General features: G+C 35.3%; 1 protein-coding gene and 1 non-coding gene across 2 annotated transcripts in view; both read right to left on the reverse strand.

Annotated features, from left to right (window-relative positions):
• The window catches only part of SPAG16 (sperm associated antigen 16), a 777,122-nt gene extending 758,097 nt beyond the window's left edge, over window positions 1-19,025 (reverse strand). The window contains exons 1-3 of the mRNA XM_010960056.3: window positions 18,822-19,025; window positions 5,213-5,259; window positions 3,691-3,786 (exon numbers count right to left, since the gene is read on the reverse strand). Of these exons, the coding sequence (XP_010958358.3) occupies window positions 3,691-3,786; window positions 5,213-5,259; window positions 18,822-18,948 (270 nt within the window). The 5' untranslated portion in view covers window positions 18,949-19,025. The remainder of the gene's footprint in view (window positions 1-3,690; window positions 3,787-5,212; window positions 5,260-18,821) is intronic.
• On the reverse strand, window positions 9,914-10,020 carry LOC123618352 (U6 spliceosomal RNA). The gene has a single exon (XR_006726775.1). It is a non-coding gene; the product is annotated as a U6 spliceosomal RNA (small nuclear RNA).
• Window positions 19,026-19,317: the final 292 nt, after the last annotated feature.

Below are 19,317 nucleotides of genomic sequence, written 5' to 3' on the forward strand. Positions count from 1 at the left end.
AGGATGGAGACACTGGTGATTTAAGCAGAGGAGCGATAAATTCAAATTTGTGTTTAAAAACCTCTCTTAGGTGGAAGAAGAAGGAAACACAGTACCAGCAGCATGACAGTAGCTCTGATGAGAGAAGACAGAAGGTGAATCTAAGGGAAACTAAGTGAGGAATGAAAGCAAGGACAAGGATATGAAATATGCTGAAAACATAAAATCCGATGGGACTCAAGGATTAATTCAATGTTGAATAGCAAAGAATTACTGGACCATACATCAAAAGTGTCTTGATATATTTTGAACTATTCCAAAGTCAGTGAGTTCCTTTTAAAACTGTTTTGTTTTTGTTTTTTGTTTTTTTGACTAGTGAGAATCAACTCTTTAATTCAAGTCAAATCAAATATAGCGGCTTGGAGAATCTATAGGCGAGACTTGGGGTACAAGTAGCCTGGTTCTTTAACTGAAATTAAATGGGTACATCAAGGGACTAGAAGCTCAACAGTGATAAACAGCTCCTCTTATTGTGATTTAAGTCACTGAGCATATAAAAGTAATGAAAATTATTTTATGTATTTAATTCATTAGCATTTATGATATGTAAGATTTAAAATAAAGGCACTGAACTTTCATGAAACCAAAGTCTAAGTGAAAGGAATACAAACTTACTAATCCTTTTTGTTATAACATAATTTTATCAAGAAAAATATTTGATTGTAATTCTTAATAAACATATAGGAAAATATCTTAGAATAAAATTCTATAAAATTCTCATACATTAAGTTCTCAGTACACTTGCATACTCTTAAAAATTACTGAAGACCCCAAACAGCTTTTTTTATATTATCTCTATCGACAGTTACTACATTAGAAATTAAATATTTTAATATTTTTTAAATAACTATAATAAAACTTTTACACAGTACCACAGATTAACATATTTTTATAAAAAAAATATTGCAAACAAAAAAACAGTAGGAAGAGTGGCACTGTTACAAAACTCTTCAAATGTCTAGGGGACATGGCTGGATCCTGATATTTGCTTCTGCATTCAACCTGTTGTGATATGCTGTCTTGGTTGAGCTATAAGAAGAAAATCCACATCTTGCACCTGTCAGAATGGCTATCATCAAGAACACAAATAACAAAAGTTTCACGAGGATGTGGTGGAAAGGGAACCCTCATACACTGTTGGTGGGAAGGTAAATTTGTGCAAACACTGTGGAAAACATTATGGAGGTCCCTCAAAAAACTAAAAATTTGACTACCAAATGATCCAGCAATTCCATTCCTAGGTATGTATCCGAAAAAAAAAAGACAAAAACAACTAATTCAAAAAGATACAGGGGAGTCAATGTTCACAGAAGCATTGTTTACAATTACTAAGATGTGGAAGCAACCTAAGTGTCCATCAACAGATGAATGGATTAAGAAGATGTGGTGTATATATACAACGCAATACCACTCAGCCATAAAAAAGAACGGAATTTTGACTTTTGCAACAACACAGATGGACTTGGAGAATATTATGCTAAGTGAATAAGTTAGACGGGGAAAGACAAATGCTGTATGATATCACTTACATGGGGAATCCAAAAAATACAACAAACTAGTGAATGTAACAAAATGGAAACAGACTCACAGATATAGAAAATGAACTAGTAGGGAAGGGGAGGAGGGGCAATATAGAGGTAGAGGATTAAGAGGTACAAATTATTGTGTATAAAATAAGCTACAAGAATATATTGTACAACATAGGGAATATAGACAGTATTTTATAATAACTTTGAATGGAGTATAACCTTTAAAAGTCGTGAATCACTATATTGTACACCTATAACTTACATAATATTGTACATGAACTATATTTCAATTTTAAAAGATGGGGAAAAAAAAGAAAATCCAACAGCCAGATGTGTAGCCAAAAAATCGAGGACAACTCAAAACCCCTGAAAGGAATCTTGGGGACCCCTACCAAATATCCAACAGTACTTTGAGAACTATTGATAAATATGTTAAATAATATAGTGGTTTGGTTCATTTACCAATTAATCTTCTCAAAAAACTCTTGAATATTTCAAAGAAATGCTTTCTATTTTTAGAGGAGGAGGAGGGGAGATGTCAGTAAACTTAATAATTATATGATTTGGGTGCCTTGTTACTGTTATCTTTAAAGATCAAAATTATAAGTTTATAAAAATTATATTATTATAGAATTATAGCAAGACAAAGGGCCTTTGAAATTGCACCCCCGAAATTAAAAAAAAATCAAGAACCAAAGCAGCTAAAGAATTCTCTCCCAAAATGGCAATAATATGCTAACAGGAAGGCTCACAGTGTAGAAGGGAAAATCCAGCTTGAATGTAAGTGGACTTTTTATCATAAAATTACATACGAATATTTTGAAGGAATATAATTGTGTGTATATGCATGTGGGGGGGTCTGTATTCCTGTTCCTACTTATATTCACACTTACAAAAAACACTTTAGTTTCAAGAAACAACTGACAGCAGGGAGGGTATACCTCAGTAGTAGAGTGCATGCTTAGCATGCACAAGGTCCTGAGTTCAATCGCCAGTACCTCCACTTAAAAAAAAAAATCAAGAAACAATTGACAATATAAACAAATTATACATTTGTTATAGATAATAACATTTTTTATATTTTAATTTTTCAATAATCACTTTATAAATAATGAAACTATATTTAAAATCATAATTCAGAACCACTGCACCCCTCAAAAACTGATATTGTATAGTACATAGACAATCTAAAATTATGAAATAAAGCATGCATCAATTATCAAATTTTTCATATGTATTACCTAGGTTTAAAGAAGATTATAAGAATTCATTTAAATGTCAACTATTGGAAAAATAGTCCTTGTTAATTTTTTAACTAATACAACTACTTAATTTCCAAACTTTCAATTTTTCAATAATTTCAACTATATTTAACATTCTTAATAGTATGATGATCTTTTACCTGCAATCATTAATGAAAATTTTAAAAGTCCTCATTGAATAGGAACTACTACTATCCTCTAGCATAGAAGAAAATGTATCTTGCTTACGAACAGATGTAATAAAATCGTAACAAAATGAAGTTGGTTTCATAAGCAATAAATATTCTTAAAACAGAAAGGCCATGGTACAACTTAAAGCTAGTTTTTGAAGACAAAATACTATAGAAATAAAATCCAAATCAGAAATACATAAATGACTTTCATAAAATGTATCCATATTTAATTTTAAATGCTTAAGGAAAACTTTTGTGAATTTTCTGCATAGCATTGTTTCAAAGAACTCAAAAAAAAAATGTAAAAACTTAAATAAGAGTCAACCAGCTATAAATATGTCACAAATCTAGAGAGTTAACACTTGTAAGGTTATAGTAAAAGAAAGCTCATGAGAAATTGGTGAAAAAAGAGTTACTGATATTTGGTTCAGTAGATATGACAGCTACTACACTGTATTTATTCCCCAGTTGTCTTTCTTGGATTCATCTTTGGATTTACAAACACCTTCTAGCATGATACCAGATAGAAAAATGCAATTACAGTTTGGATCATAATTTTTTTCATTCAGTGATTCATTTATCCATTTACTTACTTAGCTGCTATTAAAGTTTACATGACTTTTGAAACTTCATATAAAAAAGTAGCACCATTGAACTATAGGCTATAGTTCTGTTCCAAATTCTCACCAAAATTTGCGTATCTGTAGCCTGTTCTTGGACCATCTGAATTGCTTTTGCCAGATCTTCTTCACCTTCTGGAATGCTAAAGTTGTCATCTGGTATCTAAATCACAGAGAAAGAGAAGGATAGAAAGAGTTAGCAGGAATATAAAAATACTTTATTTTCATTTTAAAAATAATTTTCCCTCTGGGATTTCAAAATTGTAGAATAGATAAACAAGATTACACTGTATAGCACAGGGAAATATACACAAAATGTTATGATAACTCACAGAGAAAAAAATGTGACAATGAGTGTGTGTATGTCCATGAATGACTGAAAAATTGTGCTGAACACTGGAATTTGACACAACATTGTAAAATGATTATAAATCAATAAAAAATGTTAAAAAAAAAAGATGGTCAACCTAGGAAACAAAAAAAAATAATAATTTTCCTTATAAAACAAAGGATCATAGAAATACACTTTATGTAAGATACCGTGTCATTCTGAAGATCTATGAAAAATGTACAACTAACAAGCAGGCAGCCCTCTGACTTCCTTGTAAACATCACTCAATGTCACTTCTAATGAACTTGAGATTAGCTTATGGGCAATAGCTTTTATCTATAATGACAAATGTAGTCTAACAACTGCTGGAAAAAAGATGTTAGGCCACCTAAAAGCCATCATTCTCTCCTCATCCCAGATTTTCTCCACCATTACTTTTTCATAACTACTAGCAACTGCAAATCTCTGTTAAATTGAGTCTAATATTAAAAAACAAAACAAAACAAAACTCACTGCCTGAATGTTAAGTTCTTGGAAGAAGGCAATTGACTCTAACTATGATATTAATGAGAGTTAACACGTATTGCCTGCTTCTTGTGTACTGATGACAGTTTTAAGCCCTTTACATTTATCAACTCATGCAGTAATTTCAGGTAGTTATGTATTAATATTCTCTCTGTTTTACCAGTAGTAATACAAAGCCTATCTTCTGTGTTCACCCTGTCTCCTGCTTGCCCAGGCCACAACTGTCAGGCTGGCTTCCAGACAGTTTTATTCACAGCTTCTGTCATCTAGGAGTGACTCTGCCCTCCAAGTCTCAGAGGTAATGATTGGTCTCACTGGAACAATGAATTAAAGGAAAGGTTGAAATAGTAACCACATTAGACAGAAGAATAGCTAAGTTGGAAGGAAGCATAGGATCTGAGCTCCAGCAGGTAGCAGGAATCTGGAAACCCTGCAGACTAGATGATAAGGAATACCTGCTAGACAGAGATGACAGAGTGTGGTTCAGATCCATGGGTGATAAAGAGCTGACTCTGAAGGACAAGTAACAGGAAAACCAAAAGAGCCAGATGTATTAACAAATCTAAATTTTTAAATAGAATTTCACACCTTACTCTTAACCAGCTGATATTAGTTAAATTGAGTTCAAAACCTACCATCACTTAAGAAAAAAATTGATTAAAAATAAAATGAGTATTTAACAAAAATGACTGTAATGAATTTACAAAATAAGGATGTAAAATGAACAAATTACCTCTTCATATTCATAATCATCTTCAGATGCTTCAGTTAGGGTGACCTCTAAATATACTGTCAAGTTTTAATCTCAAAATAAATGAAATAAAATTATTATATTTAAAAATTGATGTAATGTTAAAATACAGTAGTAGATCTGAGTATTTCACCAAGTTAGTAAATATATGTAAATTAAAGTTATTTTTAAAATTTGTCTTCCCATACAGCTTACAACTATAGGAAATATTTTAAAACAAAAAATTTTAATTATTATTTTAAATTATTGTTCTACACAACCCAAACCCATGAAAAACTAAATTTTTATCTATTTACTATCTAATAATTTCCAACTTGATTCTAAGAAGGCTAATGAAAATGTACACAGCATCATAAAATAAATTAGGAAGAGATAAGAAATGATGGACAGGAAAATTGTAACAGTAAATTTTTCAAATTTATCTAAAACCATACTAAATTTTCCAGAGTCCCTGAGTCGTTCACAGTTCAGCGTGACTTCTTTTTTTGGTTTAAAGTGTTCCAAATGAAAAAACAAAAGCTCACCAAGATTCAAATATAAGTTAAAAAATAGACTTCAATGTTTTCATCCATAAAAGTTAATCACATCTCCACTCTCTTTCTTATATATCTCAATTTTAAAATTTAATTATCCTCTCAGGAAAGGCAGTCTAATTTTTAAGCAAATATAAACTATATAGTAGTAATTCAGTAGTTCATAAATTATCAAGATATATCAGCATTAAAATATCAGTGGAAATCATTCTAATAAAAATTCTAATAGCATTGCTGTAAGACCTTCAAAAATTACAAGTTACTCTAATTACAAATGAAGACTTCAATGTAACATTCAGTTTTAAAAGAAATCACAACATATAGCAGTAATCCTGCTTTGTTGCTTGGTTGGTAGGTTTACATTTTTTTCAAATGTACAGACTTGATTATGCCAAGTATAAAGGTATAAAATAAAACACCTCAATGCACAGTAGTGGTTATGAAAATCAAGGATGAGATTAGCCTAGTTTTCATTTTGCTGCTGGTTATAAGAAATTGTCTCTGTTATTCCATCCTCCAAGAGTAAGCTGAAGCTGTGTATAAGAACTTCTGCTGTTTGTAATAAGAACTGATAACACTTACTTAGTATTTAATAGGAGCCAGGCACTGTCCTGAGAGTTTACATGCATTAACTTACTTCATCCTCATCTTACCTATGAGGCTGGAACTATTATTATCTCCGTTTTACAGATCAGGACTCAAAGGCACAAAGTTACACAACCAGGGCCTAACAGAGTTGGGAATCAGCCCCAGGAGTTCAGGTTTCACTGTGCTACACTATTTCTCTTGTTATTCTATATGGGTTTGCTGTGCTATACAAACACTTGAAGTGTTTGCCAACTATCTTACACACAGTTCTAAACCTCTAAAAGATAATGCATTCTTGTTTCTCAGCCCCACCATAAGCAATAACGTCACCGTCTGTCTTACTACTTAAGGAGACACTTAAGCCTAGTTCAGTTGTCACCAATCCTCAGGCACCAGATAACTGTCAAAGGACCAGTATTTAATTGTCAAACATGAGTGTCTCTCCCATTAATAGAGTGAAAAGTAATTTAGGCTAAAAAAAATAACTAGGTAAAAGTAGATTTAAAAACAAGAAGCAAACAAAAAATTGCACACCTGCAGTCCACCCCATAGCCTGGACTTGCTCATACTAAGCACCAGGAGAGAATTACCCACCTATACATTAGTGATCTACTGTTTCACAACAGTTTCCAACAGCATTTGCCTCACACTTCCTTTAATTGCTTGCCAGCAACCTCCTTAAAGACCATCAGGCTACCACTAACATTCAAGGTATTAGCTTTCACTAACATTCTACTTAAAGTGCTTTCACCATCTGCCTAATATTCAATTCCAAAGCCATTCTGAGGTATTTAGGTATTTCTTACATTAGAACCTCATTTCTAGATATCAAAATCTACACAACAAAGTCCCCAAAATTTAGGCAATAAGCATCCTTTATCTCAAGTCCCTGTGGTTAAGAATTCAGTAGTGACTTAGTTGGAAAACTTTGATTCGAGGTCTCTCATGAAATCTGTCAAGATGGCAATGAAGATTGCAGTCAACTAAAGGCTTAAATGATTCAACAGGATCCACTTCTAAGATGGCTAACTGGCACTGTTGGCTGGAAGCCTCAGTTCCTCCCTATGTGGGTTTCTTCACAGGCTTCTTAAGCCTCCTCAAGACATGGTGGCTAGCTACCTCCAAAACAAGCAATTCCAGAAAACAAAGTGGAAGCCACAATGTCTTTTATGAACAAGCCTCACAAGTCATGTATCATCATTTGTTCAGCATCCTATTGGTTACATATGTCAACTCTACTCAGTATGTAAAGATACTATATCAGAGCATTTATACCAGGAGATGGGTATCATTTGGAGGCTGGCTACCATACTAACTCATAAGGTTTCAAGAGTATTAAAGGATTAACATACTTAAATCATTCAGACTGGTACCTGGCTTATAGTAAATGCTATACAAGTATCTGTTATTATTTTCCTTGTTCTAGAAAGAGATGAGAACCTGTGGAGAGGCCTCGTTAAGTCTCCCATGATCTAGTTCCTCCATATGTTAAGATAAATGGATAAATAAAAGACATTCTGAATTTTCTTCCTTTTCTAGATTTCTATTTTTCGGATACATTTTCACTTAATGAAATAAAATTTCCTAAGGTTCAGCTACAGAAATTCAGCCTCTTTTTATGGAAAATACATCCCCTTCTGAGAAACAGCTATTGGAGTTTGATTTTGTAGGCAGTCACTTGCCTTTAAGTTGTTAGAAAAGTAATGCCATCCTTCATCACTGCTTATATCATAATAAATTTCACAAAGAAGTAAATATAAAATGATCTGGATAGACTTTATAATTATAAATAAGCCAACTGCTGACAAGATTACTATGAGGAAGAAACATCAAAGCAAAGCTTCTTAAATATGGCTATATGTAGAGGAAAAAGTGATTTGTCCTCGATGATTTGGAAATATCAAACAACACTTGTAGACTGCTAGCCAAAAAATATTCTAGGCAATGGATTTTAATCTCTAATAATATATTCTGTTTCCCCACAATCAAAAAGAGTAAATGAAAAAATAACTACCATTTTATAAAGCTTGGAAAGTATTGTCACATGGATCATAACCACATATACTCTTATAACCCTGTGAGATTGAATAGCACAGATATAGTCACTTCTAAATTGAAAAAAAAAAAAAAAAAAAAAGGAAACTGAATCAGGAAGATTAACAGATTTGGCCAAAATCATAGCTACAAGTGACAAAGTTTCCTGAATCAAATGACATGATTCTTCAACGACACGCTATTGTTTCTACAGTGACACAATAGCAATAAGCAATTTTTACCAATATCCTCAGTAATGAACCCTCACTTGTTTGTTTTCCAAACTCTCAAGTGTTATATTACTAACAGATAAATTAAATTCTTTAAATAGCTCAGTTTGAAGACCCTAAAGGAAGAAGAAGTATAAAAGATTTACAGGGCTATACACCCAAAGATTAAATAAACCAAGGGCAAGAGATTAACCCAACAAAAGGTCAAGCAGAGGACAAATACCCAAAGCAGGAATCAGTGTCCTCCTTAATTATTTTTAGTACAGACATATGACTTGTACAGAAAATCTTCCCAGAAGCAACTCAGCTGAAACGTGATGTTGCATTGTTACTGAAGAAGTAAATGTACTTTGGCATGTATGTTTGTATGCATCTGTCTAGCTGGCTAGCTGGCTAGAAACACATGGACAAATGCACAAACAAATCCCAAAACAATTCTGTGTCAGTTTACAAATATGCAGACAGCTACAGGAAGATAAAAATAAATGAACATGGAAATTAGAGGAGAAAGGGAAATAGAAGTAAAAGAAACCTAAAGATGCAGTACATGCCATAAAGTTTCATGAACTTCGTTAAATACAAGCCACAGGTTTGATTCTAAGCTTCCCAGCAGTCAGGGTAAAGAGGGGAATGTAATCAGAGATCAATTCAGTATCCATCCAATGAAAACAGATGAGATTCTCAGCAGATGTATAGCAATTTCTGGATCAGAAGCCTGAGAGAAATTACACCCTTAGCTTCTCATAAAGAGAACACTGTGGACCATACAGACATTGATCCTCTTGAAAAGACAGAATGAAGCAGGATCTGATGGAGCACTGTGTGTGAAAAAGGTGAAAAAGGTGCTTTAGAAGCAATATTGGTAGAGTGGAAATGGGCAATTCATCAAGAGTTGCCTGAAAGATAAAACCCTTTACTCTGATTCTACTTGTACTAAGCAACTTTCTCATCTGTTGTCTAATCTCTTCGGTGAGCCTATTCTCTAGGAAACGTCCATGCAATTAAACTGGTCACAATTTTCATGCAAAGTTATTTTTCCACTGCAGAATAATAAATTGGCTTTCTGGCCTAAAAGCACTCTCTTTTTTCTTTTTAATTTAATTGAAGTATATAATGTTCAGTTTATAATGTGTCAATTTCTGGTGAACAGTATAATTTTTCAGTCATATATATGTATATTCATTTTCATATTCTTTTTCATTATAGGTTACTACGAGATATTGAATATAGTTCCCTGTACTATACAGAAAAAAACCTGTTGTATATCTATTTTGTATATAGTAGTATGCACATCTCAAAAAAATATGGAATGCTTCACAAATTAGCGTGTCATCTTTGCACAGGGGCCATGCTAATCTTCTCTGTATCATTCCAATTTTAGTAAATGTGTTGCTGAAATAAGCACAAAAGTCAGTTTCTTAGCCAAGCTGACTCTGAGCCCTTACAAAACTCCCTTCCCATTACCTGCCTAGTATTCCATCAAAAAATATTACTGAACTCCAGTTCCAAAGTTCATTTTTTTCTATTCTGTCTATTCCCCTCAGATCTAGTTCCTGCCTTTCTGCCTGCTTGAGCTTGACTTAACACTTAATACTGTGCCTGGTTTTCTAGTCTGATCTTGCCCAGGGTACTATCTGTGGCTTCCCTTCCCCCTTGGCCTGCAGCCACTGTCCACAGTAACACACCCTTCCAGGCCAGATACTATATCCTGGGGTCACAGCCTGGACTCAGACTAAGGGTCCTACTCCTCCACATCTCCACTTGCTCTGCAAGGAATTTAGTAGTACTTGTGAGTTTGTATACTATGAATTAGTTCCCTGGTACTTCATCACCCTGGGTGAACTAACTGGTAGCTTCTGCACCAGCAGAATCTGCACCAGATCCTGACCTTGTAGATCTTGTCAGAAAATAGGCCAATATACACCCACAGTGAAACTGCCAGGAAGCCCCAAATCTATCACCACACCACAGAAGACACAACTGCAAGAAGCTTCAGAGAAGCATTTCAGCTGGCCTAATGGAGCAGAGCTTGAGGTGACAGTTGGTATGATGGGGTTACAAACAAGGTTCTGCAAACGGACCACAGCCAGAAAGAAAGGAACAATTTTCAGATGAGAGTAGCCTACAAAGTTCCTCACAAGCATTAGTAGGCAGTGATCACTGCTAGTAGCACCATCTTTATAAAGAACCAGAGTGAAACATATAGCTAATTATAGTTTATATGATGTCCAAGCTACTATAGACAGAAATTGCCTTATAATCTTTGTCATCACTGCAGAATCAATGCACACAGAGGCATCTAAAATCTAGCCTGGATCCTCCATGATCAGCATTTTACTCATTACATTGAAATAAAAAGAAATGTAAAGAGCAAACATCACAGTCATGTTCCCTTTCTTAGAAAAGCCAGTTTAAATAGTTAACTGAACAATATAGACCAAAGGTGGCAAATAACTGGCAAACTTGCTGCCATATTCCCCACTGCTGTTTGCCTCCTTCAGTCTTTCCTTTCCAGTCTTATTAACACCACATGCCAGGGAATCACTACCAATTCAACAGAATTAGCAAGAGTGGAAATTTACTGGCCATTCCTACCCTAAACAGCTATTGCACATCTCTGCCTCAGAAGCTGGAAGATAACTTTTTAATATATATATAAAAATTACTTTTCTAAATTTCTTTTGTTTATTTTGAGGGGGGAGGTAATTAGGTATTTATTTATTTATTTATTTATTTTATTTAACTGGTGGTGCCAGGGATTGAACCCAGGACTTTGTGCATACTAAGCACATGATCTACCATTGAGCTATACCTTCCTCCCCAACTTTCTTTCAATGTATAGGACTCATAGTTCTTATAGTGGAGTAGTGGTGTAAGTTTTTCCAACTTCTAAATCAGGAGACCCAAAGATATGGGGTCTACATATTATACCTCTATCTGAAAATATAAAGGCTAGAGGTTACCATACAATACAGCCTTGCTACTCCAATTATAGTCCTTAGACCAGAAGCACCAGTAGCACCTGGGAACTTGTTAACAATGCAGGATGTCAGCCCAGACCCGGACATGTTGAATTAGAATCTCCATTTAAAGATATATGTCTTTGATTCATTTGCACATTAAAGTGTGCCCAGACTAGAGGACACAGAACAAAATACAAACTTTTCTCTCCAAAATTTTTATGCATGTCAAATTCAGCACTCCCAGTTTAGTAATATGCCTCTTGATCTACATTCTACATTCAGATTGTCTATCCTTTTTATTTGAATACATGTAGGATGCAACAAAGCACCCATGGGCAAATTCAGTTTTCCAATGATAATAAAGAATACACTACTTGAGAACCTAATGATTATTAAGGATTTTACAAGTATCTTCTCACTTAATACTATAAATATTCCAGAGAAGTAACATTCTAGAGGAGAAAAATAACTAAATGTTAAAAGCAACAAATAAAATAATTTTTTTAAAATAGCAAAAGTTCAGTTTTAATTAAACAAAGTTATCAGCAGACATTACTACTGCAGTGAGAAAATGGCTAAGGATATCACCTAAGAAGAAAAGCATGCACCCTTAGATGAGGTATAAATTTAGTGTGATCGCCATATTTCAGGGTTTGTAATCCTTAATTCTGCATGTTTGGAAATAATTGACTTTGGGACTGCACCTAGAGTTGTTTAGCCTCAAAGAACTGTCTTAAACTCACTCAACCCTCAGAAATTGTTGTTGGGGCCAGATGAGACCCTTTCAGGGGCCAGCAAAGTTATGTCCACAGTCTAAGAAGTCAAATTCTTAGTGTTAAAATGCCTAGAAAGATAAAACAATAATCAAAAGCCTATTAGGGGATCAGAGAATCAATGCAAAGGCAGGTAGGTAACAAAAACAACACTACTTTGGGAGCTCCACTTCCCTAGAGTCCATGCATTCCACTATTCTTCCTTGAACAAGTTCTTTCTTTAGACAAATAAAAAAAAAATCAATTAAGCATTAGCTTTCTTAATACAATACGTTCCAGACTGCACTTCCCAGATGTCTGCAGCCACACATTAAAAGGCAACCCCTGGTCACTACTACAATTGAAAACCTCACCCAAGTTGTACTGATTTTTAATAGAGGATTCATTCACAAAAGACGATCAACCTTCTTTACAATTACTAAAGATACCTACTTGCCCCTTTACAGATCACATAGGTAAAATCTAGCCTTATATTTTACGAAGCTGCAAATATTTTTCTAATGAAGAGTTCTCTAGAGGATTTGTATATCCCATGACTAGATTTCTTAATGTTCTGGAGAAAGCTGAGTAAGATAAGAACTATGTCATGTATGTCTATATCTCGCCTTATGCAAGTTTAAAACTCACAAGCAATGATATCATGAAGTGCTTCAGAAGAGAAACAGGTGGCACCATTATAGCGAAGATGTTACAAGGGAGGGTTGCCATAGGGGTAAGAATTCTATTTCCTGGACACATTCTCTAAACTGTCATAAAGAATGTGAGGTTTCTACTAATGAAGCCATTCCCCACCAATGTGGATCATGGCTATGCTTCTGGTTTGGACCACACTAACCTATCCATGTTATTTATGTCTGAATGTTAAAGAGCAAAGAAAAGGGAGATTTCCTAGAGAATTTTAAGTCAACTTCTTTCAAAGCCTTGCTCAATATTGATAGCTCATTGCCTACTGTTCTAGGAGCATCTGTTCAGTCATAAATAAGGGACGTCCAGGACGAAATGCAGTGGATTAGAAATGATTAAGTATATGTGTAAAGTAGAGAACATCAGACTTCTGATTCATTAGTGAGTATTAACATTTTTATTTATCCACTACAATAGCTCAATTAAATTACCTGAAAACTAAAGACTTTAAGCCCAGAAAAGACTCACTTCAGCAACTATCATAATTGCCTTAAAGAACCATGTCAAATAAAACTATATAGTCAACTCTTAATTATGCATGTTAAGACAGCTCAGAGATACAGGGATAACTGAAATTCAAAAGTAATTCTCAAACTTCATTTAACTAAGAGTTAAAGCCTCTCACATGACTAAACCTCTTACCTGAAGATTGAATGTAGAAAAAACTAATTGGTTAAATGTTTAGTAATCTCCTGACTACCTTCTGGTTGAAACCCCAAATAGTGAACCAAAGAGAAATGGAAGAAGAGCAAAGTGGCCAGATAATTCATAAAGAAGATAATAAAATCATGAAAGAAGGGTGGGATCAATATGGCAGAGTAGGAAGAACTTGAGCTCCCCTCCTCCCATGGAGATACCAAAACTACAACTACATACAGAACAACTCTCTGAGAATAACTTGAAGACTAGAAGAACATCTCTTCTTATTAAAGATATAAGTGGGGAAAAATTACACCATAACAGTAGAAGGAACAGAGGTGTGATCTAGTCAGGACCCACACTCCCAGTGTGGCAACCCACTAGTAGAAGGGGATATCACAAACACAAAGGAGGCCCTTCCAAAACAGCAAGGGGTTCAAGCTCCATGTTGGTAACCCCAGGCCAGGAGACCTGCATCAAGAATATGAGCCCCCCATAAGGTCTGGCTTTGAAAACCAGTGGGGCTTACATACAGAAGAGCTAGAGGGCTCTTATGAGAAACCAGATCTCCACTCTCAAGGGCTCATGCACAAACTCACTGACTCTGAGTATCAGCACATATGCAGCCGACTGAATAGCACCTGGCACTCTCACTGACCTACCAAAGCCATCCCAGCATGTTCCCAGCCTGTGGCCATTCCATCTCCAGCTGCCTTACCAAGGCAGCCCCCACTCAGCATGGCCCAGGATCCCCCTCCTTCCCAGCCCACTTCAATTCCAGATCAGAGCAAAAATAAATGAAACAGAGACAAGAGAAAAGATCAATGAAATAAAGAGCTACTTCTTTGAAAGATAAAGAAAATTGATAAAACTTCAGCCAGACTGTTGAATAAAAAAAGAGAACCCAAATAAATAAAATCAGAAATGAAAAAGGAGTTACAACAATACCACAGAAACATAGTCAAAGAGACTACCACAATTACACACCAACAAACTAGATAACCTGGAATAAATATATGAACTTCTAGAATTATATAATCTTCTAAGACTGAATCAGAAAGAAATAGGTAATCTGAACACACTGGATACTAATAATTAAATTAAATTCGTAATTAAAAAACTCCTAACAAACAAAAGTTCAGGACCAGACAGCTTTACAAGGAGATTTACCAAACATTTATAGAAGAGTTAATACCAATTCCAAGAAATTGAAGAGAAGGGAATGCTTCCAAACTTACTCTACGAGGCTAGGATCACCATGATACCAAAACCAAACAGACACTACAAAAAAAAAAAAAAGGAAATTACAGGCAAATATCTCTGATAAACATAGACGTAAAAATCTTAAACAAATATTAGCAAACTGAACTCAACAACACATTAAAAGGATCATACATAATAATTGAATGGCATTTATTCCAGGATTGCAAGTATAGCTCAATACCAATAAATCAAACAATGTAATATATACCATATTAACGAAATAAAAGATGATCTCAACAGATGTAGAAAAAGCATTTGACAAGATTCGATATAAATTTATGATAAAAACTCTCAACAAGGTGGGTATAGAGGGAACATAACTCAACATAATAAAGGTCATATCTCACAAACACACAGATCACATCCAACTCAAGGATGAAAAACTTAAGGCTTTTCCTCTAAGATTAGGAAAAAAATAAGGATGCCCAATTTCACATCTTTTATTCAACATATTATTGGAAGTTCTAGCCACAAGAAAAAGAAGTAAAAGATAGCCAAATCAGAAGGGAAGAAGTAAAGTTCACTATTTACAGGTGACATGATACTATTTATAGAAAAACTCCAAAGACTCCACCAAAAGTTATTAGAAATAATAAATGAATTCAATTAAGTTGCAGGATACAAAATTAATATACAGAAATCTGTTCTTTCTCTGCACTAATAACAAACTAGCATGTTTCAAAGAATTGGAAGAAATACTCCTAAAATTTGTATGGAAACACAAAATACCCTGAATATCAAAGCAATCTTAAGAAATAAAAACAAAGGTGGAGGTATCACACTCCTTGACTTCAAACTATGATACAAAGCTATAGTAATCAAAACTGTAAGACACTGCCACAAAAACAGATACAAAGATCAATGGAACAGAATAGAGTGCCCAGAAATAAACTCATACTTATATGGTCAATTAGAACATACAATGGAGAGAAGACAGTCTCTTTAATAAATGGTGTTGGGAAAACTGGACAGCCACAAGCAAAAGAATGAAATTAGACCATTTTCTTTCACCATATAGAAAAACAAACTCAAAATGGATTAAAGACTTAAATATAAGACCTTTACCATATAACTCCTAGAAGAAAACATAGGTACTGTGCTTTTGATTTTTTTTTTTTTTTGGATCCCTCTCCTCAACCAAAAGAAACAAAAGCAAAAATAAACAAGCAGGAGTACATCAAATTAGAAAGCTTCTGCATAGCAACAAAAACTATCAACAAAATGAAAAGGGCAAAGGCAATCTCCTGAATAGAAGAAGAAGATATTTGCAAATGATATACCTGATAAGGGGTTAATATTCAAAGTAGAGAAAGAACTCACACAACTCAACATCAAAAAATAAACAATCCAATTAAAAATGGGCAGAAGACCTGAAAAAGCATTTTCCCAAGGAACACATATAGACAGCCAACAGACATATGAAACGGTTCTCAACATCTTTAACCATCAGGGAAATGCAAATCAAAACCACAATGAGGTTATCACCTCACATCTGTCAAAATAGCTATTATCAAAAAAATAAGAAATAACAATTGTTAGTGTTGGCGAGGATGTGCAGAAAAGGGAATCCTTGCACACTATTGTTGAGAATACATAAATTGTTGCAACCACTATGGAAAACAGTATGGTGTTTCCTCAAAAAGTTTAAAATAGAACTACTATATGACCCAGCAGTTCCACTTCTGGAAACTTATCTGAAGAAAACAAAACACTAATTTGAAAAGATGTATATACCATATGTTTACTGCAGCATTATTTACAATAGCCAAAATATGGAAGTAATCTAAGTGCCCATCAATGGATGAATGGATAAAAATGTGGTTATACACACACACACACACACACACACACACACAATGCCATTAAAAAATTGAAATCTTGCCATTTGCGACAACATGACTGGAACTTGAGGTATCATGCTAAGCAAAGTAAGTCAGACAGAGAAAGACAAATACTGTATGATTTCACTTATATGCAGGATCTATAAAACAAAACAAACAAGCATAACAAAACAGAAGTAGTCTCATAGATACAGAGAACAAACTTTTGGTTGCCAGAGAAGAGGGAGATGGGGTTTGGGTGAAAGAGATAAAGAGAATTAAGAGGTACAACTCCCATGGTGTTGTATGTACAGCAAAGGGAATATAATCAATAATATTGCAATAACTTTATATGGTGACTTACAGTAACTAGATTTATAATGGTGATCATTTTATAATGTATAAAAATATTGAATCATTGTTATACACCTGAAACTAATGTAACGTCATTCAATTACACTTCAATTAAAAAAATCCTGAAAAGTTACAGTTGCTTGTATTTGTAAATATGATTACTTGGAAAATCAAACCTGTCTGTAAGACAGATTTTTTGCAAACTGCTATATGTTAGCAATTGTAACTCAGGGATCTCCCTGCAAACTAAGTAAACCTGATTTTCATCAGTGAAAGTTGTGTTATATTAAATTCTCACCATTTATTTCAAAAAAGATTTTTGCAAGTTACCTCGCTGTTTGCCTCATATTAACAATTTAACTATATGTGATAGAAATCATTTAATGCAGACAGATATGATAAGATGCCTGGTTATCATTCTCTAGCATGGACACTGTAAAACTTCATACTTTGATGTAGGTAAGCTCTGAAAAAAATCATTGGATTATTTCTGAATTTAAAAAGAAGTATTACAGTTTATTAAGTGCTATGAAAATAGAGTATAAAACCTCACTGAAGACACTAGAGCACCCACATATTTCATTTAAATTGATTTCAAACTATTCAAACATATTCTTGTAAAAATCATGTTTGCATTGAATAAGATACTATATATTTTCTTTGAGCTTTTCAACCAAGTTCTTCAAAGCTCCCTGTAGCAGGAATGTGCACTGGGGCTGAGTCAGAACAGGTTCATCAGTTTGCCAAAGCCCCAAAATGAATCATTACTGGATCCTTGAACTCTCTGAATCGAAGTTGGGTGAGGGGGATTATATCTGGACCAAAGAGAAAAAAGGTAGCTTTTGGAATTTCCTTGATATCTTTAAAAATAAAAGATAACCCTCTCTCTCATCTGCCTGAATAATGGAGTAAATACCACTTTTTCATGAACCCTCCCCGTTTCCCCATTAATTTATATGCCTACAGAAGAGGAGCTCAATGCTTTACACAAGAAACAGTGAATCCAATTATTCCACCTATGGCTATTCAATTTTTCTGTTTTTTTCCATCGATAATCGCTCATCACTATCTGATCTGGTTTCTTCTTAACATCTCTGAGCCTTATCAACTTACCAGGTTACTACTTAGCTGTTAAAGGAGAAAAATAATTATTTTCATTAAATAGCCAAAATTGAAACTTCCCATTAAGTCGATGCTACCAAATCATTTAAGCATTAGACAACTGGGTCATCGACAGGATCCGGTTTGATAGTCCGAGCTTCCTCTTCTTACAGCCAAAGGCACGGGTCTTTCCCTAATCTCCTAATGTTTCCCGATGGAATTTGCTTTCACGGCATTTTGAAGGTTTGGAGGGCTTAAGAAAACTACTGAGCGAAAAGAGGATTGAGTGAATTTGTTGTGCTACTTAAATTAAAACGGCAAAGTTTATTGACTGGTTACTACTAAATAGAAGGCTCCTGAAGGTCTTCTACTCTTGTTCCAACAGGAACACAGCGGGCTACGACTACTGAGAGGCGAAAAATTACAGTGGGTTAGGTATCAGGGGGTCAGAATGGCGGAGGAGCCACCTTGAGGTCCAACAGGTATCTCTCAACAGGCGCGGTGACCTCCAGCCACACGGGGCACCCCCAGTGGGAAGCGGCCGCCCTCGCCCCCAACACCCGTTACCGCGGCCAGCGTGTGGGGGCCGCGCCTACACCGGAAGGATACGCTCCAGGTAGTAGGCGCCCTCGGCGGCAACCGCCTCATTGGTGTCCCCGGAAACCGTCATGCCCATGCCCAAGGCTTCTTCCAGGCCCCGCAGGGCGGAGGTGGGCATCCCTTGCGGAGCCGCCATCTACAGCACTCGGGGGTTTCAGACCCTGACCGGCCAACCGCATTCCTCAGGGGAACGGCAAAGACGGCGGCCGGCAAGCCCACGCAGCTCTCGCGAGAGCCTGGCACCCTTCACCCCTCCCACCGGGCGGGCTCGGCCCGGAAGGGCCGCCCTGAGCCGTGAATGTTGGCGCCCTCCGTGCTTCCTACGTTACCGAGGCAACCTCGTTGCCTAGTTACCCTGGACGCTCAGGGTGCAGCTCCAGGAGTGGACGAGATAAAATAAAGCAGTGGACTTGGTTTGCACACATTTTCTTCCCCAGGCGGCTCGGTTTTCTTTAGTTTTGACCCCAGCATTTCTTCCTTCGTTTTCTTCTCTAAATTGCCTTTC

Source organism: Camelus bactrianus, chromosome 5 (genome assembly GCF_048773025.1).
Source record: "Camelus bactrianus isolate YW-2024 breed Bactrian camel chromosome 5, ASM4877302v1, whole genome shotgun sequence".
In the NCBI taxonomy this organism is placed as follows: domain Eukaryota; kingdom Metazoa; phylum Chordata; class Mammalia; order Artiodactyla; family Camelidae; genus Camelus; species Camelus bactrianus.